Genomic DNA, 18,975 nt, shown 5'->3' with positions numbered 1-18,975 from the left:
CTTCTCTGCAGTTGCACATTGTGTTGAACGAACACCCAAGCTCAACCTAGCAGCAAGCTGACACAGGGAAGAGCCTGCCTGCAGTTTCACAGGCAGTGAATGGGATCTGATCGGGGTGCGGGCAGCGAGGGCTGCAGGACCTTGCTTTGATCTTCCAGGCTGGACCTCAGGTGTGCCAGCAACACCCTCCTACATGGTCCTGCAGCACTGTCAGAAACAGTAGCCATATCAACATCGCCTGCTCACCTGCCAACACAACTCACACATATTTAGTCAGATTAAACTGTCTTCTAAAACAAACCGTTACAGCCTTTTGTACTGTAACTCAATGATTTACTTATTCCTCTTTGGGATGTACACTTGAATTCTGAGGTCAGAAGATGGTCTAGTCCAAGCTGCCCTTGTCGGACAGTAATGAAGGGCTTCATTACTGGCAGCTGCTATAAACTTCAGGGGCCAAAGGAAGTCTGAAATATGAGCAGAGCAGACCATCTAAACAGGGGAATGAAGAGAGCCTTGTGATAAAACCAAAACAAACCCAAACCAACCCACCAACCACAATCTGGACTGTACCTTCCAACCCTGGGAGGCTCATGGACCCATCAGGAACCTGGTCCTCCTACGGTCAAGGCAAAGAGGAACATAAGGACTGGCTAAGCCACGTCCTGCTTTCTCCTTCAGCTGCGGAGAACACAGGGCAGTGGCAGGGCACCACAGCTCAGCAGGAAGGAGCAAGACCAAAAGGCTTGCTCACATCAATATTAGTCAAGGGAGGATGGGTCTTTTATGAACAGTATCAGCAATTGCCACATCTCACTCTTCAGAGCAGAACATGACAAGGACGTCACATGCAAGAGAGCTGCACTAATGCAACACTTTGAGATAAGATTAAAATTAACAGGAAAAAAGAATATTTCTGAGAACTTCATATTTCAGTCGGTCATGTGGTGACCTCTGCGTTTCGATGCTCAGGCGTTGAAGTATATCTACAAGTCCAATGTTTTCTGTAGTCCTACAGCCTGCCACTGATAGGCAGCATGTGGGGGGTTCACAGGTAAGAGTTGCCCCTTACATTGCTACTGCATTTTTGCAACTACATCACTTGGTCTGATAAGAGACTTGATCTCTCTACATAAATTGTTCTTTGTGAGTGCTAAGGTACTGCGAGGAGGAGGAGACAGCAAGAATCACAAGGACGATAGGGCAAATCAGTCATTTTATCTCAAATGGTAAGGAAACAAAAGTGAAGCAGGAAGAAAGTGGTACCTCTGTCAAAGGTCTCGGTCTTCTCTCTACAACAAATTCTGTGTGGCAGAGCTCACAGTAACTTGTGTTGGAGGAGGATAACCATTTTTCCAGGCAGCTCTTGTGCACGGTGCCCAGTGTTCCTGTGCAGTCACACGGGGAAAGCAGTCCCTCCCCATTTCCACCTTCATGACAGATTCGACAGATGGGACCATCACTAAAGAGGCAGACAAACAGAATGAAATCACCGTCAGAGCAGGCAGAATGATACAGCCACATTGGAGAACGGGGTCCGATTCCACCAAGCCCCAGAAGGGTAAATGCACAGCAGGCAGCGTGTGGCAGAGTGTGCCAGGTGCACTGCGAGTCTCCAAAGCAGCCTGCTGCAGCAAGAAGCCAGTCTCAGGGGAGCACGGAGGTACCCGGGACATTTTAGGTCGGTAAAATCTGGAAGCTGTGTTGATGAGCACCACAACACCCAAGAGAAGCTGGCACGTCAGCCTGGCCAGCTCAGCTGGCCACAGAAGGGACTGCAGCGCATGTGTCCCACAGTCTCCAGCTCCGCTCACAGCGGGCAGAGAGGCTGACACCGGACCTGAAACCAACCCTGAAGCACTGATGCAAATCCAGAAGCCCAAAGTGAAGCCAGATGATCCATGCTAGTCACAGCGTGCCCCCAGCCACCTGGAGCCACTCAAGAGGTTTGCAATCATAGTTGCCTTTCTCAGATCGCCTACCCACTCTCACCCCATCTCTGCTCTGCATCCTGGGTTTAGCAGTAACTGCATAAGGAACAGCGATATCTAAAGACACAACTACATTGACCCTGGAAGCTCAGCTCTCCAAGGACACAACACATTTCATGGCAAGCAGTCACCCAGACTAAGTTCTTGGCATATAAACCCGCTGCCCATCACAGTGCAGTAACTCACTCAGCACCCTATCTACACACTGCCACGCAGAGAACTGTTCTGCAGCATTCGGGCCTTTACCTGGCTGCAGAAATGCCTTGGTGCTTCAACAACCACTTCTCACCCCCTCCTTGGCTAGAAGTTTCAACTACAGAATCAAATCTCTTTGATCATGCTCAAGATCTGCTCTCTTGGGACCGCACAGAACCAGAGATGCTTATCAAGGCAAGTATCAGCTGCTTTCAGAGACACTTACAACCTTCCCCACAGGAGGCCTGCATGCTGACCGCACTCGAACCACCCATTTGTTCCCAAGATGTTCCCTCACGCCTCTGACTGGCACTGCTGACTGTGGACTATTAGTGCTACTGCTCCAGCATCCAGCCACCATTAGCTCAGGTGTATCAGATGACATTCATGTGACAAATTTCCATCACAGATTGAAGTCTTTTTTTTGCGCCTACGTAAACTCAGAGCAACCAGTGCCCTCCTGTAGCAAGGACTTTCTCTAGCTGCACAAAGAACCAAGTCCTTTTCATGTGAAACCTCTATTTGCTTGTTTTGCATACTATCCCCTAATTCTTGTCCTGTAAAAGACAATGTTTTCCACACCCCCCAGATTTTACAGACTTCCATCATAGCCTGCTCAGTCACCTCTTTCACAAGCAGAAGAGTTCTAGCCTATTCAGTTATGCGTTAGACAGAAACACATCCACCTTTCTGATCACCTTCACTACCCTTCCCTCTACCTCTTGCATTTCTAAAACATCCTTTTAGAGCTGCAGGGACAAGAGCTACAGTTTTCACAATGCGGGCACACCAAGGATTTTTGCAGTGACTGTGTTCTGTTCTTCATTGCTTTCCTAAATCTTAGCTCCTTATTTGCCTTCTGGTCACTGCTGCAAATAACTGCCACATGCCCAAGATCTCCTTCCGCCAAACCCGTGAACACGTATGTAGATCCAAGACTATTGTTCTTCAGCTGCATCACTGCACACGGAACTGCAACCATTGTTTTAGCCCGCAGTCATTTCCAATAATGTTCAGTTCCCTAAACTGAGGTGTCTAGTGCCATTTTAGGTCCAAGGGCATCCCAGCTGGCATTCGAAGGCACAGGTTTCCTAGAAGCCCTGTGCCACATCTGCCAGCCCCATAATGAGGATGTCTTGGGCTCCCTGGGAAACCGCAAATGGCTCTAGACACTGAAGTTCGCTATTCTCAGCAATTCAGTACATCTCTTTAGTGTTGCCATTCATCGAGATCATTTAGGAATAAAATGCTGGACAACAGAGGCCCAGTGCAGGGTTACCCTCCCTGGACTATGAAAACAAGCCACTCACTAGTATCTCACTTCTTTCTCACCTTCCAACCAGCCATTTCTTTCACACAACAACCATTCTCTTACATCCATAGTTGCACAGATTTGGGGGTGGGAGGGAGGGTGACAAGGGAACATCTTTATTTCAAAGACCCTATTGTGTGCCCTCTTGAAATCCAGGTGAGCTATATCATTTGTCACCTTTTTCCACATATCAGCCTCACTGATCCCATGTCACAGTTCATACTCCACTGCTATTCTGACTTAAAAAAAAAACACCTGACTGCAAAAGAAGTTTGTGGGATTGCAACACAACAGTCAGAACAATCTTCAAAAACAGTAGCGCTACTTCCATTAGTTTGCACAACCAAACAAAACAGAAAGCAAGAGCAAGACAAGGAAACACAGTGCAAGGAAAAGAAGCGTACTGGGCAAAAACGGTGGCGGGACATGAAGGGAAGAGAAGAGCCAGCAAGGAAGTGCACATCAGCTCACTAAAGGAGAAGCAAGACTCCTCTCCTGGTGCACCATAGGAGATCTCTACCACTTTCAACACAATGTTTAGCAGGTTTCATCCCAATTGGACTTTTTAATCATATTTAGGGCTGTGAACCAATGTACACCCACTGCACCATCCCCTTGTCTCTGCTAAACATCACTGGTGAACCACTGACCCTTGTTCTCTACTCATTTTCACGTGCCTTTTATTTAGGGAACTTCTTCAGCCAGGACAATCCTTGCAACAGGAGTCTGGAGAGGTGGTGGAAACTGCATCCTCAGAGATACTGAAAACTGCACTGGATGAGGCTCTGAGCAGTCTGATCCAACTTTGAAGTTGGCCTTGCTCTGAAAGGAGGCTGGACCAGATGTTCTCCAGAATTCCCTTCCAATCTGAATTATTTGATGATTCTGTAACCTTTATTGCCATAAAGCTCAGTGCTGTATCAGAACGGCAAAATTACAGTCTGCTCACACAGCCTTAGTGACAGGGACAGACCAAAAAAATCCCAAGCCTCCAGTGCTCTCATGCATCTGTTATTTCCTAAGAAAAGCATCTGTAAGATACTTCATCTGTTCTCTTCCTGTTTGAGAAGTTTCATATTTCCAGCGCATTAATATAACCTTGGCTACCAATAAACAATCTAGAAGGAAAAAATTTGCTGACAGTGTGAGAAAAAAAATTCTTATCACACTCCATTTTCCGTCCTTCCTACCCGGGGGGGAGGGAGCCTGGTCACATTCCCACACAACACACCCTCAAACACAGTTTTCCAGCAGGCTGTAGAGACTGTATCATGAATTCAACCTTCCAGTACAGTCACACTGGTCCTGGCTGCACTTTGCTAAGTGCTGGTGACAAGGAAGAGACTGAAACCCATTACCACCAAAATAAACAGACTGTTACCCCATGAAGACACGCACATGAAGAATCCTGGTTTTTTTTTTAACCTGTAATCCCAGGCAGTTTCCTCACCTGATTTTTACACCTCCACAAGTTTTAAGGGGTTGCAAAACTCACCCAGCCTATCTGTTGTCAGAGAGCAAGCTCAGCTCCCCTTGCATTTTTATTGATCTGATCCAGGTTTGCTAGATATAGCAATTATGTTTGCCTCAGTTCTCATCTAGCTTTCCTGCTTTCCTCCCCCACGTTTGCAGACATCGCTTTCACACCTCATCAACGTTTGGCCAAATTCATTGAAAAAGAATAACAGCTGTTCAGACAGGATTTGAACACAAAATGTGTCTCACTAGCTGGACTGAACAATGCTGCCATGTGTCCTCTGCTCTGGAAGCTGCTCAAAATACATGATGAGAAGTCATACCAGGAACAGTCTAAGCAAGTAAAGCTGCCACACGTCCCCTCTAGCAGTAGCTGGACACTGCAGTTCCTGCAACACAAACACCCTCCTCTCCCTGGGGCTGCAAATCGACACCATGCCTTTACTCCATGACCATCTTGGAACAGGGGCTGTGCTCCATTTTCAGCCCTTAAATCATCTCCATGAACAGCACGCTGCCCTTGCTAGCATGGTGTCCCACCTTCACCGCTGCTCAGCAAGGACTTGGCAGAGGCACACGGCAAGAGGTTGCCTGTGCTGTCGCATACTGGAGCAGCCGCAGGCCTAGGAGGTTTTGATGAACACGCAAGTCCCAATCCACCAGCACATGCGACCGGCGTGAGCTCCCGCAAAGAGAGCACAGGCCTGGGAAGCATCTGGCTAACAAGGATTCGCGCTCAGTATTAGCGCCCCGGCAAACTCCTTCACAAACAAGACTTTGTTGTCTCCTTCTACCCCAGGGCCACAAAAGAAGGGGGAAAAAAAGCCCAGACGCAGTCATCCCAAGCCCCTTCCCTGAAGCAGCCTTACCTCTGTGCGCCCAGTGCCTTGATCACTGTCGAGAGGAGCCGGCCATCCTTGGCGGTGACTTGCGTGACGTACTGCGGGCGACCGATGTCGGAGTCCTCCACCGACTTGGAGAGGGCGGCGCTTCCCGGGCAGTCGCACAGGGAGCCGGGGAGATGGCAGCAGTCGCCCGTCGTCATGGCAGCTCCAGGCCCCTCTGCCCCGGGGACCGGCACTGGCGGCACGGAGACCTGGGGGAACGGCACCGCGGTGAGAGCCGGGTACCCCGGACTGCCCGGCCAGGGCGTGGGCCCCCCCTCACCACCCTCCTCCAGCCCTGCGGGGGCTGGCAGCACCCCAGGGCCCCAACAACCACGGGTTTTGCTAGTCTTCTATCCCCTTTAATAGGCTTTGTGAGGCTGCCTTACCACAAAATTAAGGCTCCAAGTGTCCTATTTACATAATTTAGCGTCGGAATTGCAAATTTGCCTTTCCCAGAGAGAACTCCTGGTACACACCCTCTAACCTGATGAAGCCTTTCAAACCGAATGTGCCGACGCAGAGATGCGGAAGGCAACCAGAAGCCCCACGGGCCTGTGTCATTCTGGCTAGAGCTGTCCTGAAAACTTATGTTCATACCCTCTGTAAAAATTGCAAAGTTTCACCTGAACACGGCACTTAAACCGCTTTGTGTGGCTCAGTTCAGAGAGGCCCTTTTCTCAGCTGCGTTCAGGTGCTTTCTGAGCCTTTAAAAGCCCGTCCACCAAACTCGAAAGGCTCTGCCCCACCCCATCTTTGATTTTCCATTTTTTTATTTCTTTACAGAAATGCACGCGCTTCCGTTTGCACATCCCATGTGGTACGTCCCAACAGTGAACATGCAGGTATTAACCATCCAAAAGCATTGAAAATCCTCCCAGAGCTCCACGGAAAGAGCAGTGGCCAGTTTTCCTCCTTTCCCTTTTAACGGTTCAGATTGATCGTGATTTTTTTAACAGCCACATGCAAACAGCAAAGCACACCATCACATTTTCAGCACCCTCTGCGATTTATCCAGCAAAGAGAGCACAAGGAACAAGCAGCAAATGCAAGAATCGGGGAGAAGATGCAAAGAAAAAGCCCAACATGACAAACCAGGAGCTGGCTCAGATGAGCCACGTGCAGACGGGAGAGCTCTCTGCCTTTGAGGGAAGGCAGCAGCTCGCCCAAGCTGCCAGCAACAGCCGTGTTCCTCCCTGGCAGGGGTTATCTCAATCCCAAAGACAGGCATACTTTGCAGATTCAGAAAAATCCCATTTTCTCCAATCTCCTTTAGTCTGGTCCCTAAGAGGCAGCTGTGCAGAAATAAAGAGCTGGGGTTACAATTAGTCACAAGCTGAACACAAGCCAACAACATCGTACTGCTGGTAAAGACCAAAATCCTTGTGTCTGTAAACAGGACTGCCTTATGTAAGGCACGCACAGTAATCCCTGTGCACCAGTACTGCTGGGATCATAGCTGGAATGGTGTCTCATCCTGGTGGCCGGATTTCAAGAGAGAAACAAACCCATAGAAGAAGCTCAAATGAAAGCAATGAAAAGGATAAAAGGTCTAGGGGAAAGAAAAAAATACCCCACAAAAAACCAAACAAAAATAACCCCAACACTTACCAAAGAAGAAATATGAAAAGAATTAGGTTTGTTTAATTTAGGGGGTGGAATCTTCAATCTCCGCCTCCTGGAGGTAGAAGCAGGCAAACAAACCTTCGCCATCCCATCCAAGGAAACGCTTTTTTGTGAGATCTCTGTGCACAACAGGAGTCAAACATTCCCATGAAACTGCAGTTTCGTCAGGTTCAGCTACGCCTAAATCAAACTAAAATAGCTAAAGAAAATAAGGGCTTGTTCCTGGTTGGAGGCTTGGCCAGACTACAGAGGAAGAAAACAAAAAGCCAGTACAAGAACGTGATCATCGAAGCCCTGAAAACACTGATTTGGATAAGCATGAATGTTCTTTCGTGTCTTGGAAATTAAGCAACTCTTACACAACCAAGGGCTTCATCTGTCAGGATGGCTCCCTTCATGGTGAATGTGTTCAAGAGGGAGAGCGCCCTTCGCTGGTGTCTCATTACCAGACGCCAACTTAGGTAGCATCAAGTTACCAAATATTTTCTAATTTCTAGTAGAAAAGTTTCTAATCTCTTTATTAAAGCTGCTGCAATCCTTCCTCCACATCTGAACAGGAATAGGCTTGAGCTTGTGGGCAGGTCAATCCCCATTGAAACAAATGGGAATCTTTCCATCAACTTAAAAATAAACTTAACAGACTCAGCATTGCCTTGACTCAGCCTCTCTCTCCACCTGTGCAAAGAGCACACAGGGCTAGAGCCACTTTTCTTATTGCTCTCCTTTTAGAAAAAAAAAAGGCTACAAGCTCTCCAACTTTAAGGAGCAGAAAGTAAGATGATAAATGCTACTGGAATGACTTAAGTCAGCTGTTTTGCAAGTTAAGGAGTTCTTTCAATTGTAAAAGCCTCTTACTGAACCAGGCAGGAGAAGATATATGCTTTTAATAAAAAGGTCGGTTCCATTTGTTCAGCCAAAATGTTGTTTATTTTTAAGTCCAGAGGAAAAAGGTCCATTTTGCGTATTGGAATAAAACTGCCCTCACTCCCTCTGTCCTGGGAGTATTTATACTGAGGCTCTTTGTGCTCCACATCTGACAGATACAGGCAGCACCATGTCCTTGCCCTGGCAGCCCTATTCAAGTCTGAAAGGGAATCGCCACCCTGTCGTCCATCAGGAAATGTGTGGTTTTCTATTACAAGTTAGTTGGCGTTTCCTTGTTGGGGTCCATCCCAGGGTGGAACCTGAAGTCACTGCTTTAATATCTGACTCATGCCATTCAGCAAATACAAAGGAAAAGCAGCAAGATTTTCATGGATACAGTTAGTGAGGAAGTAACTGAAATCCAAAGATAACATCTGCAGTGCACTCCAGTTCCAATTTCATACCCAGCTGAACATGAACCACAGTGTACAGCCAAGCCAGTCCCTTTCCTGGCTCCCTAAAGGCTCAGCTCATCAACACGCAAGCCTTCTCTCACAACTGTCAAAAGCTCGTCGAACCCAAGCCCAATGTAACAGTAAAAACACCAAAAACTCGGAGTCAGAATCAAAACCCAAACAGCTGATTTGAACCACACACTTTTTTTTTTCTGGGCAGCTGTGATTTCTGAGCGCATTCCTTGGGGATACATTTCTTGTCCTCTTTGTTTTTTTTTTAAAAAAAAAAAAAGGTCTCGGAGTCATTAGGTTTATTATCAATATCCCCTCTGCTGCCGCAGTTAGACATGAGCAAATAAATCAGAAGTCTCTTCTCAGCAACATTTTGTATCCTCAGCTTCTGAGCAGATCCAGGATATAAAGGGCTGGGTTTGTAGAGATTACTCAAATTGAAGAAAAACAAACCCTGTTTGTGGAAAGTTGGCTCAGAAGAACGAGTTATGCACTAGGACTCCAAAACTCAAACACATGCAGCGAGATGAGCCGGTTCCTCGAAGAGCAGCTAGTGCTTCTTCACTGCTCCAAGGCAGAGACCACAGTGCTGGTGCAGGATCCTGCCTGCTACGGAGCTTACACAAAACATGCCAGCAAAATATCCCCCTTGTCAGTCTTCAGGCATTGCAACGAGATATGTGACCCGGTTTATATTATCCAAAGGGCAACAGGGGTTTCAGAACTCCCTCAAATGACTGAACAGCTCAAGACTGCAGAGATCAGGCTGGACCACTGCTCTCCATCCAGAAGACATGCCCAGCAGGAACAAGTAGAAGACAAGGAGCTAAAGGGTCCCCCAGCTCTGTTCTGCATATTTAGACTTTGCAGCCCAGTAAGACAGTTATTTCTCCCAGGCAGGGAAACCATAGCAGGCCAGATGAATACCTTGATCAAAGCCATAAAGAGAAAAGCCACAGTCAAGATGAGAAAGACAACAACAGGAAAGGCTAAGGCCAAATGATCACAGTAAAGGGGAATTGTTAGGTGCAGGTCATGGCTGCTCTGGGCTGCTCGTGGCCTGTCTATATGGTGAATATCTCAACCGGAGTAAACCCTTGGAGCAATTCTGAGGCTTTGATACGATCCAGAGCAAACTGGAACTAGAACCAGCTCCACCTTTTTCAAGTGCAGCTCATATGCACCAGCTTCTGTACAGATTAACTTCCCTGGAACATCTCCACCAAGAAAAAAAACCCACCTTCTGGTAAGGCTGCCAGTGGCCAAGTCTGTTCCTCTCACTGAGCAACCCATTTCCCTGATTACCATAACCAAGATGTGGCACTTCACTACAGTGCCACCAGGAGATAACCCAAGTTGTGTAACCAACATAACCCACCCATCTGTACACAAGTACCTTTTTTTTTTTTTTTTTTAAATTTAGCTAGTAACCCACTCACTGTGTGCCGCTCACACAAGCTGACATTTAACCCCCAGGAACAAGGCCACCCAGCCTGCCTTCCAAATCCATTTTAGCTAACTTGGGTATGCAGATACTGCGTTTTCCAATCATATGATCCTGCAAACGTCATCAGTGAATTGAAGGTTTTCAGTTGCTAAAGGGCATTTCCAAACATCAATGCTTTCCTTTTCACCACAAAAACTGGATTTCCCAAATCCTGGGGCCCTAAGATCATCTGTACAAACTTCCTGAGGGAGACAAGTACAAAGAATTGCTTCCTTCACCACATCTAAGCACCTGCTCCCACACACCCTGTCTCATCCAGCTAACGCACATCTTTCCATGGCCCAAGTCCAATCCCAGGCCCTCAACATGTCTTGCAGCACCCAGCTCTGCCTACTGCAGGTGGCTGCAGTGCCTAACCGGTATACCTGTAGCCCCCACGCTCTGGGCAACTGGCAGGGCACCCCACCTCCTGTACATCACGGAGGGCAAGCTCTGGCCTCCAGACCCTCGCACCGACAGTGATTACGCACCCTGAGATGCTGCCACCAAAGATATGCATGGACAGGATGCGATGAGTGGCCTGAAGTGCTCCCTGCTACTGTTAAAAGGTTGCTTAAGTGGTGTAATTTAAAGAAAAAAACCAAAACAACAAAAAAACCCAAGAACTGGTCCCAAACTGCTGCATGGCTTTGTTTTTCTGTTTTGTTTCTTTAAACATACTCTGCTGAGGGTTGAAGACCGCAGCATTATTTTGTTCTTTAAAAAAAGTACATGATTTTGTACGTCAGCTATCTGACTCCCAAAAGTTACCCTGCAGGTCTGCTGCAGAACACCTAAAAGTACGCAAAAAGCCAGCAACAGATCTGCCCACACTTGATCCATCAGCTGAAGATAGCTCTAAAGCTCCACAAGATGCGCCCTCAGGCACAGAGGAGGCAATTCTGCTACGAGACCTCACAGCAACTCTCGCATCACCCAAGACTTGGGAAGAAATCTCGAGTCATATGCTCAGAAGTCATCTGAATGCAACGGTCCTAAAAGTCAGGATGCAACGAGCCCTGTCTAGTGGGAAAAGTGACACAGCATTTTATGACATATACCCCAACACTCAAAACAAGATCTGATGCCACACAACAGCTTTTAAAGCATTTTAAAATTTGGTAGAGAACACACAGGAAAGCATTTCACTCCCCAGGCAGCTTCTCAATTTCATGCCTTGCCTGCAACATTTGGTTGACAGTCGCAGTTAAAGGAGGTGCTGTAAAAACTTCAGCGTTAACTTGCTCTTCAGTCAGTGCCAGTGGAGCAATGCTGTGAATCACAGTCATGGGATAGACCTGACCCTAGGCTCAAAACAAAACAAACCCCAAAAAGCAAGAAAAAAAAAATCAAGGGACAACGTCCTGGGAGCTCGTGAACCTTCTAATAAAGCTTCACACCATGAATCTCCTCCTACACCTTTAACAGCAAAACATACACGCTGAGATACCGTGAAGCACCACTGCTGTCCACAGAGGCTTACCTGCCTCATCCCTAGGGCTGAATCTCAAACCTTTGTAAGATACTCCAGGTTTAACCATGTAACACCCAGGAGGAGGTTAGACACTTCTAGGAAGCAGCCTTTTTGGACTCCTGTTTTTGTCATATTTGTACATTATCTACCACTGCCAGGGACTCAACTCCACTGCCTTTCAACTATTCCAATAACACAACTCAGCAGCAGTGAAATAGTAACGCAAGCCTTCACTTACCAGGCTCCTGCTGGGGACAAATGATCACAACTTCTCTATACCAAGCCACTATTTAGGCATATTCTAGAAGCAATCTGAAGTCTGATTCTTTAGACTATGGTTTGATGGCAAATGAGTTTGTTTTCCAGACACAGATGAAGAGACGGTCTTCCACAGAATATGATTTATTCATTTTTTTCCAGACATATTGCCAGCATCTGACTTCTATTCCCCGTTGGTAAAAAAATATTGCAGAGAGCCTTCGTGATCAATATACTGTTGTTTTCCAAAGCCTGCATCCACACACATCCCTCCTCTCCAAAACTTTCAGCATATTTGTCGACCTCTGCAGTAGCTGCACTTCATCACCATGTCTTGCAGCACTGGCAAACTAGCGACTGGCAGAGATGAAACCCATGTGGCACGCACCCTGCGGTTCTCAGTGCACTCCCACCGGGACTGAGCCCTAATCTTCAAACAATAGGGCCATAGGGATGGGCCTCGTGTGAACGCAGCAGAGCTGCGACACAAGAGGGCTCCCGTTACTCCAGATTTCGGGGTACCTCTCGTGTTGTTCACCCCCTTGTTTTTCAATGAAACTTTATTTTAGAAGAGCGTTGCCTAATATATAATAATATGTTACTCAATATTCAGAAAGAAGCAAAAGGTTCAAGTTTACATGTTGAGAAAAAGATCAGTATAAAAATGAGAAGCCTAAAGGATGATTTTTTTCTCGCTGCAAGCTGTACTTGGGAAAGATCAGGCCACGCATTATAGCTGGAGTGCCAAAATGAACAGAGTTATCTCAGATCTTCTGAGACTTGTTATCTGCCACAAGACCATATGAAAGGAAAGTTTACTGCACTTTAATTACCAACATCTGGAAAAACGAATTGCAACATTAGAAGAAAATTCTTTGCAGAGGCTACCTCCAACCAAAAATCAGCCATTCAGCCATTTTAATAACAAGTTTCATAAGGAAACAACTGAAAACCAGCTGGGACATGAGAAACACCTGCTACTCCTCTCAGTATTCAAAAGACATCAGCTTTTAGAGGTGAACAGCAGCACAATTTGCTACATAACACAACTATACAGACCCTCTGCCTGCCTCCCTCTGCATTTTATCACTGCAGCAAAAGAGAAATGCACTAGTAAGACTTGAAAGTTTTACTGAAATCATGAACCAGGGGGATGAATACCGGTTATCCTGCCCATAAAGCAATGCTTTCAGAAGTGCTACTGATCAGTGGGGGAAACAATCGTCCTACCACCCACAAGCACATCCCTGCCCTGCCCCTGCCTAGCAGTGCTGCCTCCAGAAGGCACCAGAGCCATATGGCCTCTCATTTCTCTTTGCACCCGTGTTCTCTACCAAAATAACAGCAGCAGCAACGCAAGAATACTTCTGCTTTCTAGCCCTATCGCTTCAGAGAGCTCCCCTTTAAAGAGAGGCAGCATCTGCAGCAATGCCAAAGCTCAAGGGCTCCCCAGTCCTATGCAGTCACTTGCCAGGCAGTTTCAGTTTATTCAGAACAAATGGATTTTCCAGCTCGGGGTAATACATCAGAAAAAAAAAAACAATTTTAGTGTAGCAGTAACACATGTACCAGATCAACACAGAAGCGCTCATATAACATTGGACCGGTCAGTCCCTCAAAGAGCATCACTCAGAAGGGTGCAAAACATTATTTCAGGATTGGGAATCCCATGCCAGGAAGAACTTGCATCCTCCTCAGCGTTCTCCTCCTTGGTTTATAAAGCACCATTTACACTGTTATACAATAATAACGCTCTGCTTGGAGACAAACTGGAGTTGGAACAAACCGCCTGCCAGCACGCAGCAGCCCTGCTCACTCCAACTGCTCAAAGCAGTGCACGGCCGGCATGCAACCACCACTCAAAACCAGGCAGCGTGCTGATCTTGAACAGATATTTGATCTGGAATTTAACTTGCCTATTTATATTTTTCAACCTAGCTATTTCACTGTACAAACCTCTTTAGCACACTCGGTTTTCAAAGAGCTTTCCAGCAAAGGCACCACCACTGCCTTTGACCCCACCACCCACCTGCATCTGAAGAGCTCCAAAGCAGGCACCAACTGAGCACATCCTCTTTCTCCATGGTCAGCCAAAGAAGACGATGAGCTGATCCTAGCTGATTTCACCAGTGTCTCCCTTCTGCCCACTCCTTACCGCTACAAATTCCCTCCTCAGTCCTGAAGTGAAACTTCACAATTGATATCAGTGCTGCAAAATCCCAGTCTCCGTCTCTCCCAGTTAAGTTTGCAGTGTTTTGCTTAGGCTGCATTTCTAGTTCTTCTGGAGACACAGGCCTTGACTGATTTGTCTACAGGGAAGTACAAGAAAAACTGGGAGGAAATAAAAGTTGAGAACAGTCCAGAATTGTGGTTTACCTTTTCCCTCCCACCACTCTCAAATCTGAACCCGAACAGCTTTCAGCTGAAACAGGACTAAAGCTCTCAAATCTTCAAACAAAGAAGTGTTAAAGCCAAGACTGCAAGAGCTTGGTGCATTCCCCTATTTGCAGAGAAATGCTTCAGAAACTAGGTTTGATTTGTTTGTACTTGTATTTGCCAAGCCAGTGCCTCTCCTTGCCCCTTGTTCCCTCTTCTTGGGAACAGCAGGAGAATGTTTCCTTCGGTCTATCACTACTTCATGACAACTGATTAAAATTGCAAGAGCAGTTAAGCATGCCTGCCTTTGAGGTTAACCACACATAATCATCTTGTGTTATAGCAGGAATTGAAAAGTTTAGTTAGAATTGCTACGTAAAATCTGGAAGAAAACTTACAGATGCCTATATTGATTGAAAATGGGGACAAATCACAGATTCCAAACTGTAACGCTGCTCGTCCTAGAGAGGTCTGGGGCAGGGAATGTATTTGCACAGCTGACAGGTAGGAAGAGCTGCAGGTCAGTACGGCTCCCGTCAGGCTATTCACTTTCCTAGACGATACAAAGGGTTCAGTCCTTGCCCCAAGACACTTCGTCAGTCCATGCCTTCAGGATTTTGCCATTCTGCATTCTACCATCAGTGCTTAGAGCTCTCACAACCTGTAACCATCACAGCTATAAAGAGACATATTCCACCACCAGGAAAGGCGGCCAAAACCTAAGAAGCCCAGTAGCAACTTCCCCACTTTTAAACAGCAGAATAAACAGCCGAGCGCTCTCCCAAACGCCCAGCAAGTGGGTAACCACCTCTCCCAGCAGAGCTGCATTTGTTGCTGCAATGCTGATGAGCTAGAGCCAACCTGGTCTATGGCAAACACAGCATAAAGACGACAGAGCGAGCGTGACGGCATCCTCCCCAGGGAATGGCACTGCTGCAGTCAGAGCTGGGAAAAGAACAAGACCAGACTTGAAGAGGTGGAGAACCTGCTATTCACGTGCATGACATTAACTGTCTCAAAAAGCCATGAACTGTGCCTCAGCACAGATTAATCCATTGTTTTAACATCAGAGAAAGCTATTTTACACGAACTTCATGGAAACTGCTTGCCTACTCTTCACATTGATTTGGTGCTGTGCACATTTCCTTCACATAAAAGTGACCCACGGCTTTATTTTTCATATGGCTTCTCTTTTACTTCACAGAGACTGTGTGCTCATTTCTTACTAATTTAGAAGTGGTTAGTGTGTTTTCAAGGGGACAAACGTAAGTAAACGGAGATCATTTCTCTCTCATGGGAAAGGTTTGAGCTAAGAACATGCAGAAGCATAAGTTAATCAGAGTAAGTAAGACTGGGGGGCAGAAAAGACACACTAGTTATGAACTTCAATCTGGAGGGGAAAAAAAACAGTTTAGAAAACGGAAACCCTGAAATCTCCAAATATCCAAAGCTGAGTCAAAGTCAAGTGGGGGAAAAATAAACTCATCCTGTAGTTTATAGTTCAGGATGCCTGATTCCTCCCTTCATCTTCTAAGAAAAGTTTCTGTGGTTTTTAGTGTAAAAAGCAAAGATATTTTAAACAATAGTGAAAAAAGCCCCTAAATGCACATTTTACTTTTTATTTCTGCCTGCAGAACTACTACAAAGTCACATCCTGAGGACCTGCAGCAGTCTCTCAGGACTAACATGAGTCTCAGAGCCCATATCTAGCCTCAACTTGCCTGGCTTGTGCTGGATGCATTTTGGGTTGATTTTGGTTATGCTGTTTCAAGGAATCTATGCTAACTTCCTCCCAGGGAAACATTGTGTCCCGCACTTGCTTGATCTGGGCCAGCATCAATAACCTAAATGGGAAAGCCCCTCTTCCAGCATCTGTTAAGGCAAGAACTCTGTCGGAAGCCGTTTACAATTAGTACATTTGTAATACTGCTCATCTGCATGGTCTCCTTGGCTTCCAGTGTGGGGTGACCTCACTCTGCAGCCTCAGTGCAATTCCACAGCAAAAAAAGGACAGTCAAACACATCAGAAACAAAAAACCATTAGTTCCGATGCTTTTTTTCCTGTTTCCACTTAAAGACTGCCAGTGGTGTTAATTAGCTAACCACACACAGACAATCCAGGTTTTACAGCTGGTATTTAATGTCCATGGCATACACATTAAGCTCACATTTGGCTGTTTCCTATGCCACCTGGCCCACTCCTGGCAAAGTTAAGACTTCCTTACTGATGGAGGCTTCCTGTAACGCTCCACTGCGCATGCCTGGGGGTAGTTAGACCTTGCGTCCTCCGCTGGAGTTATTAAATTCACTGTTACAGTGCACACGACAAAGGGATTTTCCAGTCCCAGCTCCTTTCCCTTCAAGCCTCTGTTTCCAAAGGGTGACATAACATCACAGTTTCAAATACACCTGGAAAACCAGGGCTCTTCTAGCCCTCCAAACATTCTCCCCTGCAGCTGTCTCCATAATCCTTTGGAGATGCAAAAGAGTATTCAAACACTTAAGCCTTGGAAAGACAAGGCTAACATCCAGCTGTTAAAAGGATTATTCTGTGCATGTGCGAGCTTGGCAACTGAGCAGGGTTGTACATCCCCATGAGCAGGGTGGATAAAGGGGACTGGCCATGGCCATCGGAGCTGACCTACCGCAGCGGCATCACAGATGTTCTTGACAAGAACCTGGAAAAAGGTCGAGAAAGTGCAGAAATTGTATCAGAAGGGAAAGACACAGAGATAAATGCTTGCTGGGAGGAGAGTGGAGCAAGAGACTGAGAGTCCCAAGGAAAATGAGGGCTGGTAACAGCAAGAGTTGAGAGGGGCATACAAACAGTCCCTTGAGCACGAGCAAATAAAGGGCACAGGGTGGGATGAGAAGCACATCCCCACTGACAGATCTTCATCACACACACATCAGGGCAGGACAGCCTCGTCTCCGGACGCTGCTCTGACATTTCCAGTTAGTCATCATCAACGCTGACTTGAGAGACACCCCCCACCTGTTTGCCTGTAAAATCTGAGCTCTGCACAGCTTCCGACGAGAGGACAAGTCACACAACAGCCTGAACTCTCATCGGGGCAATAGCATCACATAGCGCAGATGTGTCACCCCACATTTAGGTGAGCACCATTTCTGTCGGTACTAGCAGCGCAGGCAATTGCACAGATAAGCAAGAAGTCAAAGGCCATCGCGTGGTTTTTCAGTTTTTAATCTTGGTCTCCCCATCAGATAGAGAACATGCTCATATGACAACGGCAAACATTTGAGACCGTGAGAAAAGTACCTCTAATGTCACAATCATCTTCCTGTACACGAGCCACAGACTCATCCCCCGGACAAATCCCACAAATGAGCAGTTTTGGTCTCTGTCACTAGCAGTTAAGTGGTCTCAATAAAACTGGTTTAAAGAAAACTGTGAGATAGAGAAATTTATAGGTCCCAGTTTAAGAAAAATCACAAACTCTAAGCTTACGCTGCCTTACAGAGGAAGGCAGCTGGTGCTCCAACACACAACTGTAGCAAGTTCTTCAGTTTTGCTGACACTGAACTCATTCTCTTGGGCAACCTCTGTAACAAGCTCTACAAGACAGTGCACCCCCTGTCATGCCACACAGTGCTCAGTAGGTCAAAAATATGCATTAGAGCAAGAACCAGTAGCACTCCAAAAGAGGAGAGAAAACAGGCACAGGCGTCCACTTGCAAAGAAATCTTTTCCTAGTAACTACTTATACCCGTGGAAATAAAGTCTGATGAACAGATATAAAAAAATTGCTGCTCCAAACCTCCAGGCCTGCAACATTTTTCTCCCAGGTTAAGTTTCTACGCAACACGCCCAGCTTTTCCACGCAGGGGATGGATGTCGGCCCGCTCCCCGTCCTCCGCCGGGAAGAGCCGCAGGCCCGCAGGAAGGGGCCGCAGCTCTGCCTTCAGCAGAGGCCAGCTTACAGCCTCGCTCGGGACACCGCGCTGGAGGCCAGCGCTCGATAAAAAAGCCCGGTAGTCTGGGGCGGCTGGCTCGCACGGCTGCCCGGGACCGGCAGGAGCGGGCAGAGCGGCCGGCGCCGGCTGCTCCTGCGGGAGAGGCCACGCCACTCCCGGGAAGGCGGCTGCGGAGCGCGGCCAGGTCGGCCATCCTCCCCGAGGGCGCGGCTCCGGCACCCGAGCACGGGCAGCGGGACGCTGCCAGACACCGGGGCGCTGAGGGCACCCCCACGGCGGGGACCACCCCCCCAAACGGGGCCGCGGGGCCAGGAGGGCTGTCAGGGCTCTCGGGCCCCCATCCCCGGGGCGGCCAGACCGCGGCCCGGCCGCCTCGGCCCGCCCGGGACGCCGCTCCCGCCGCCGCAGCCCCGCACCGGAGGGCGGCCCGACTCGGCCGGGAGCGGGGCGCTGGGTCGGGCCCGGGCGGCGGCGGCCGCTGCCCCCGGCGCCCGGAGGTGCCGCCCCGCCCCGCCCGGTACCTGCGGTCCCGGCGCCCGCGGCCCCTCAGCGCGGCGCGCGCCGCCCCATCGCCGGCTCCTGCAGCTGCCGGGCACCGCCTACCCGCGACAACCCGCCCTCACAGAGGCG

General features: G+C 47.8%; 1 protein-coding gene across 3 annotated transcripts in view; it reads right to left on the bottom strand.

Annotated features, from left to right (window-relative positions):
- MARCHF2 (membrane associated ring-CH-type finger 2) overlaps window positions 1-18,961 on the bottom strand; it is a 37,454-nt gene extending 18,493 nt beyond the window's left edge. Inside the window, exons 1-4 of one of the 3 annotated variants that reach the window (XR_012677589.1) lie at window positions 14,063-18,171; window positions 7,470-7,603; window positions 5,844-6,070; window positions 1,267-1,462 (exon numbers count right to left, since the gene is read on the bottom strand). Coding sequence is in view for 2 of the 3 variants with exons in the window: in XM_075175792.1 (XP_075031893.1) it covers window positions 1,267-1,462; window positions 5,844-6,070; window positions 7,470-7,571 (525 nt within the window). In the remaining variant the exon portion in view is untranslated. Of the gene's footprint in view, window positions 1-1,266; window positions 1,463-5,843; window positions 6,071-7,469; window positions 7,604-14,062; window positions 18,172-18,866 lie in introns of those variants that run through there. The other 2 variants (XM_075175794.1, XM_075175792.1) reach the window with 2 other exon arrangements.
- Between the last annotated feature and the right edge of the window lie 14 nt (window positions 18,962-18,975).

The sequence above is a fragment of the Calonectris borealis genome, chromosome 28 (assembly GCF_964195595.1).
Source record: "Calonectris borealis chromosome 28, bCalBor7.hap1.2, whole genome shotgun sequence".
NCBI lineage: Eukaryota > Metazoa > Chordata > Aves > Procellariiformes > Procellariidae > Calonectris > Calonectris borealis.
This window is presented reverse-complemented; position numbering and strand designations above follow the sequence as displayed.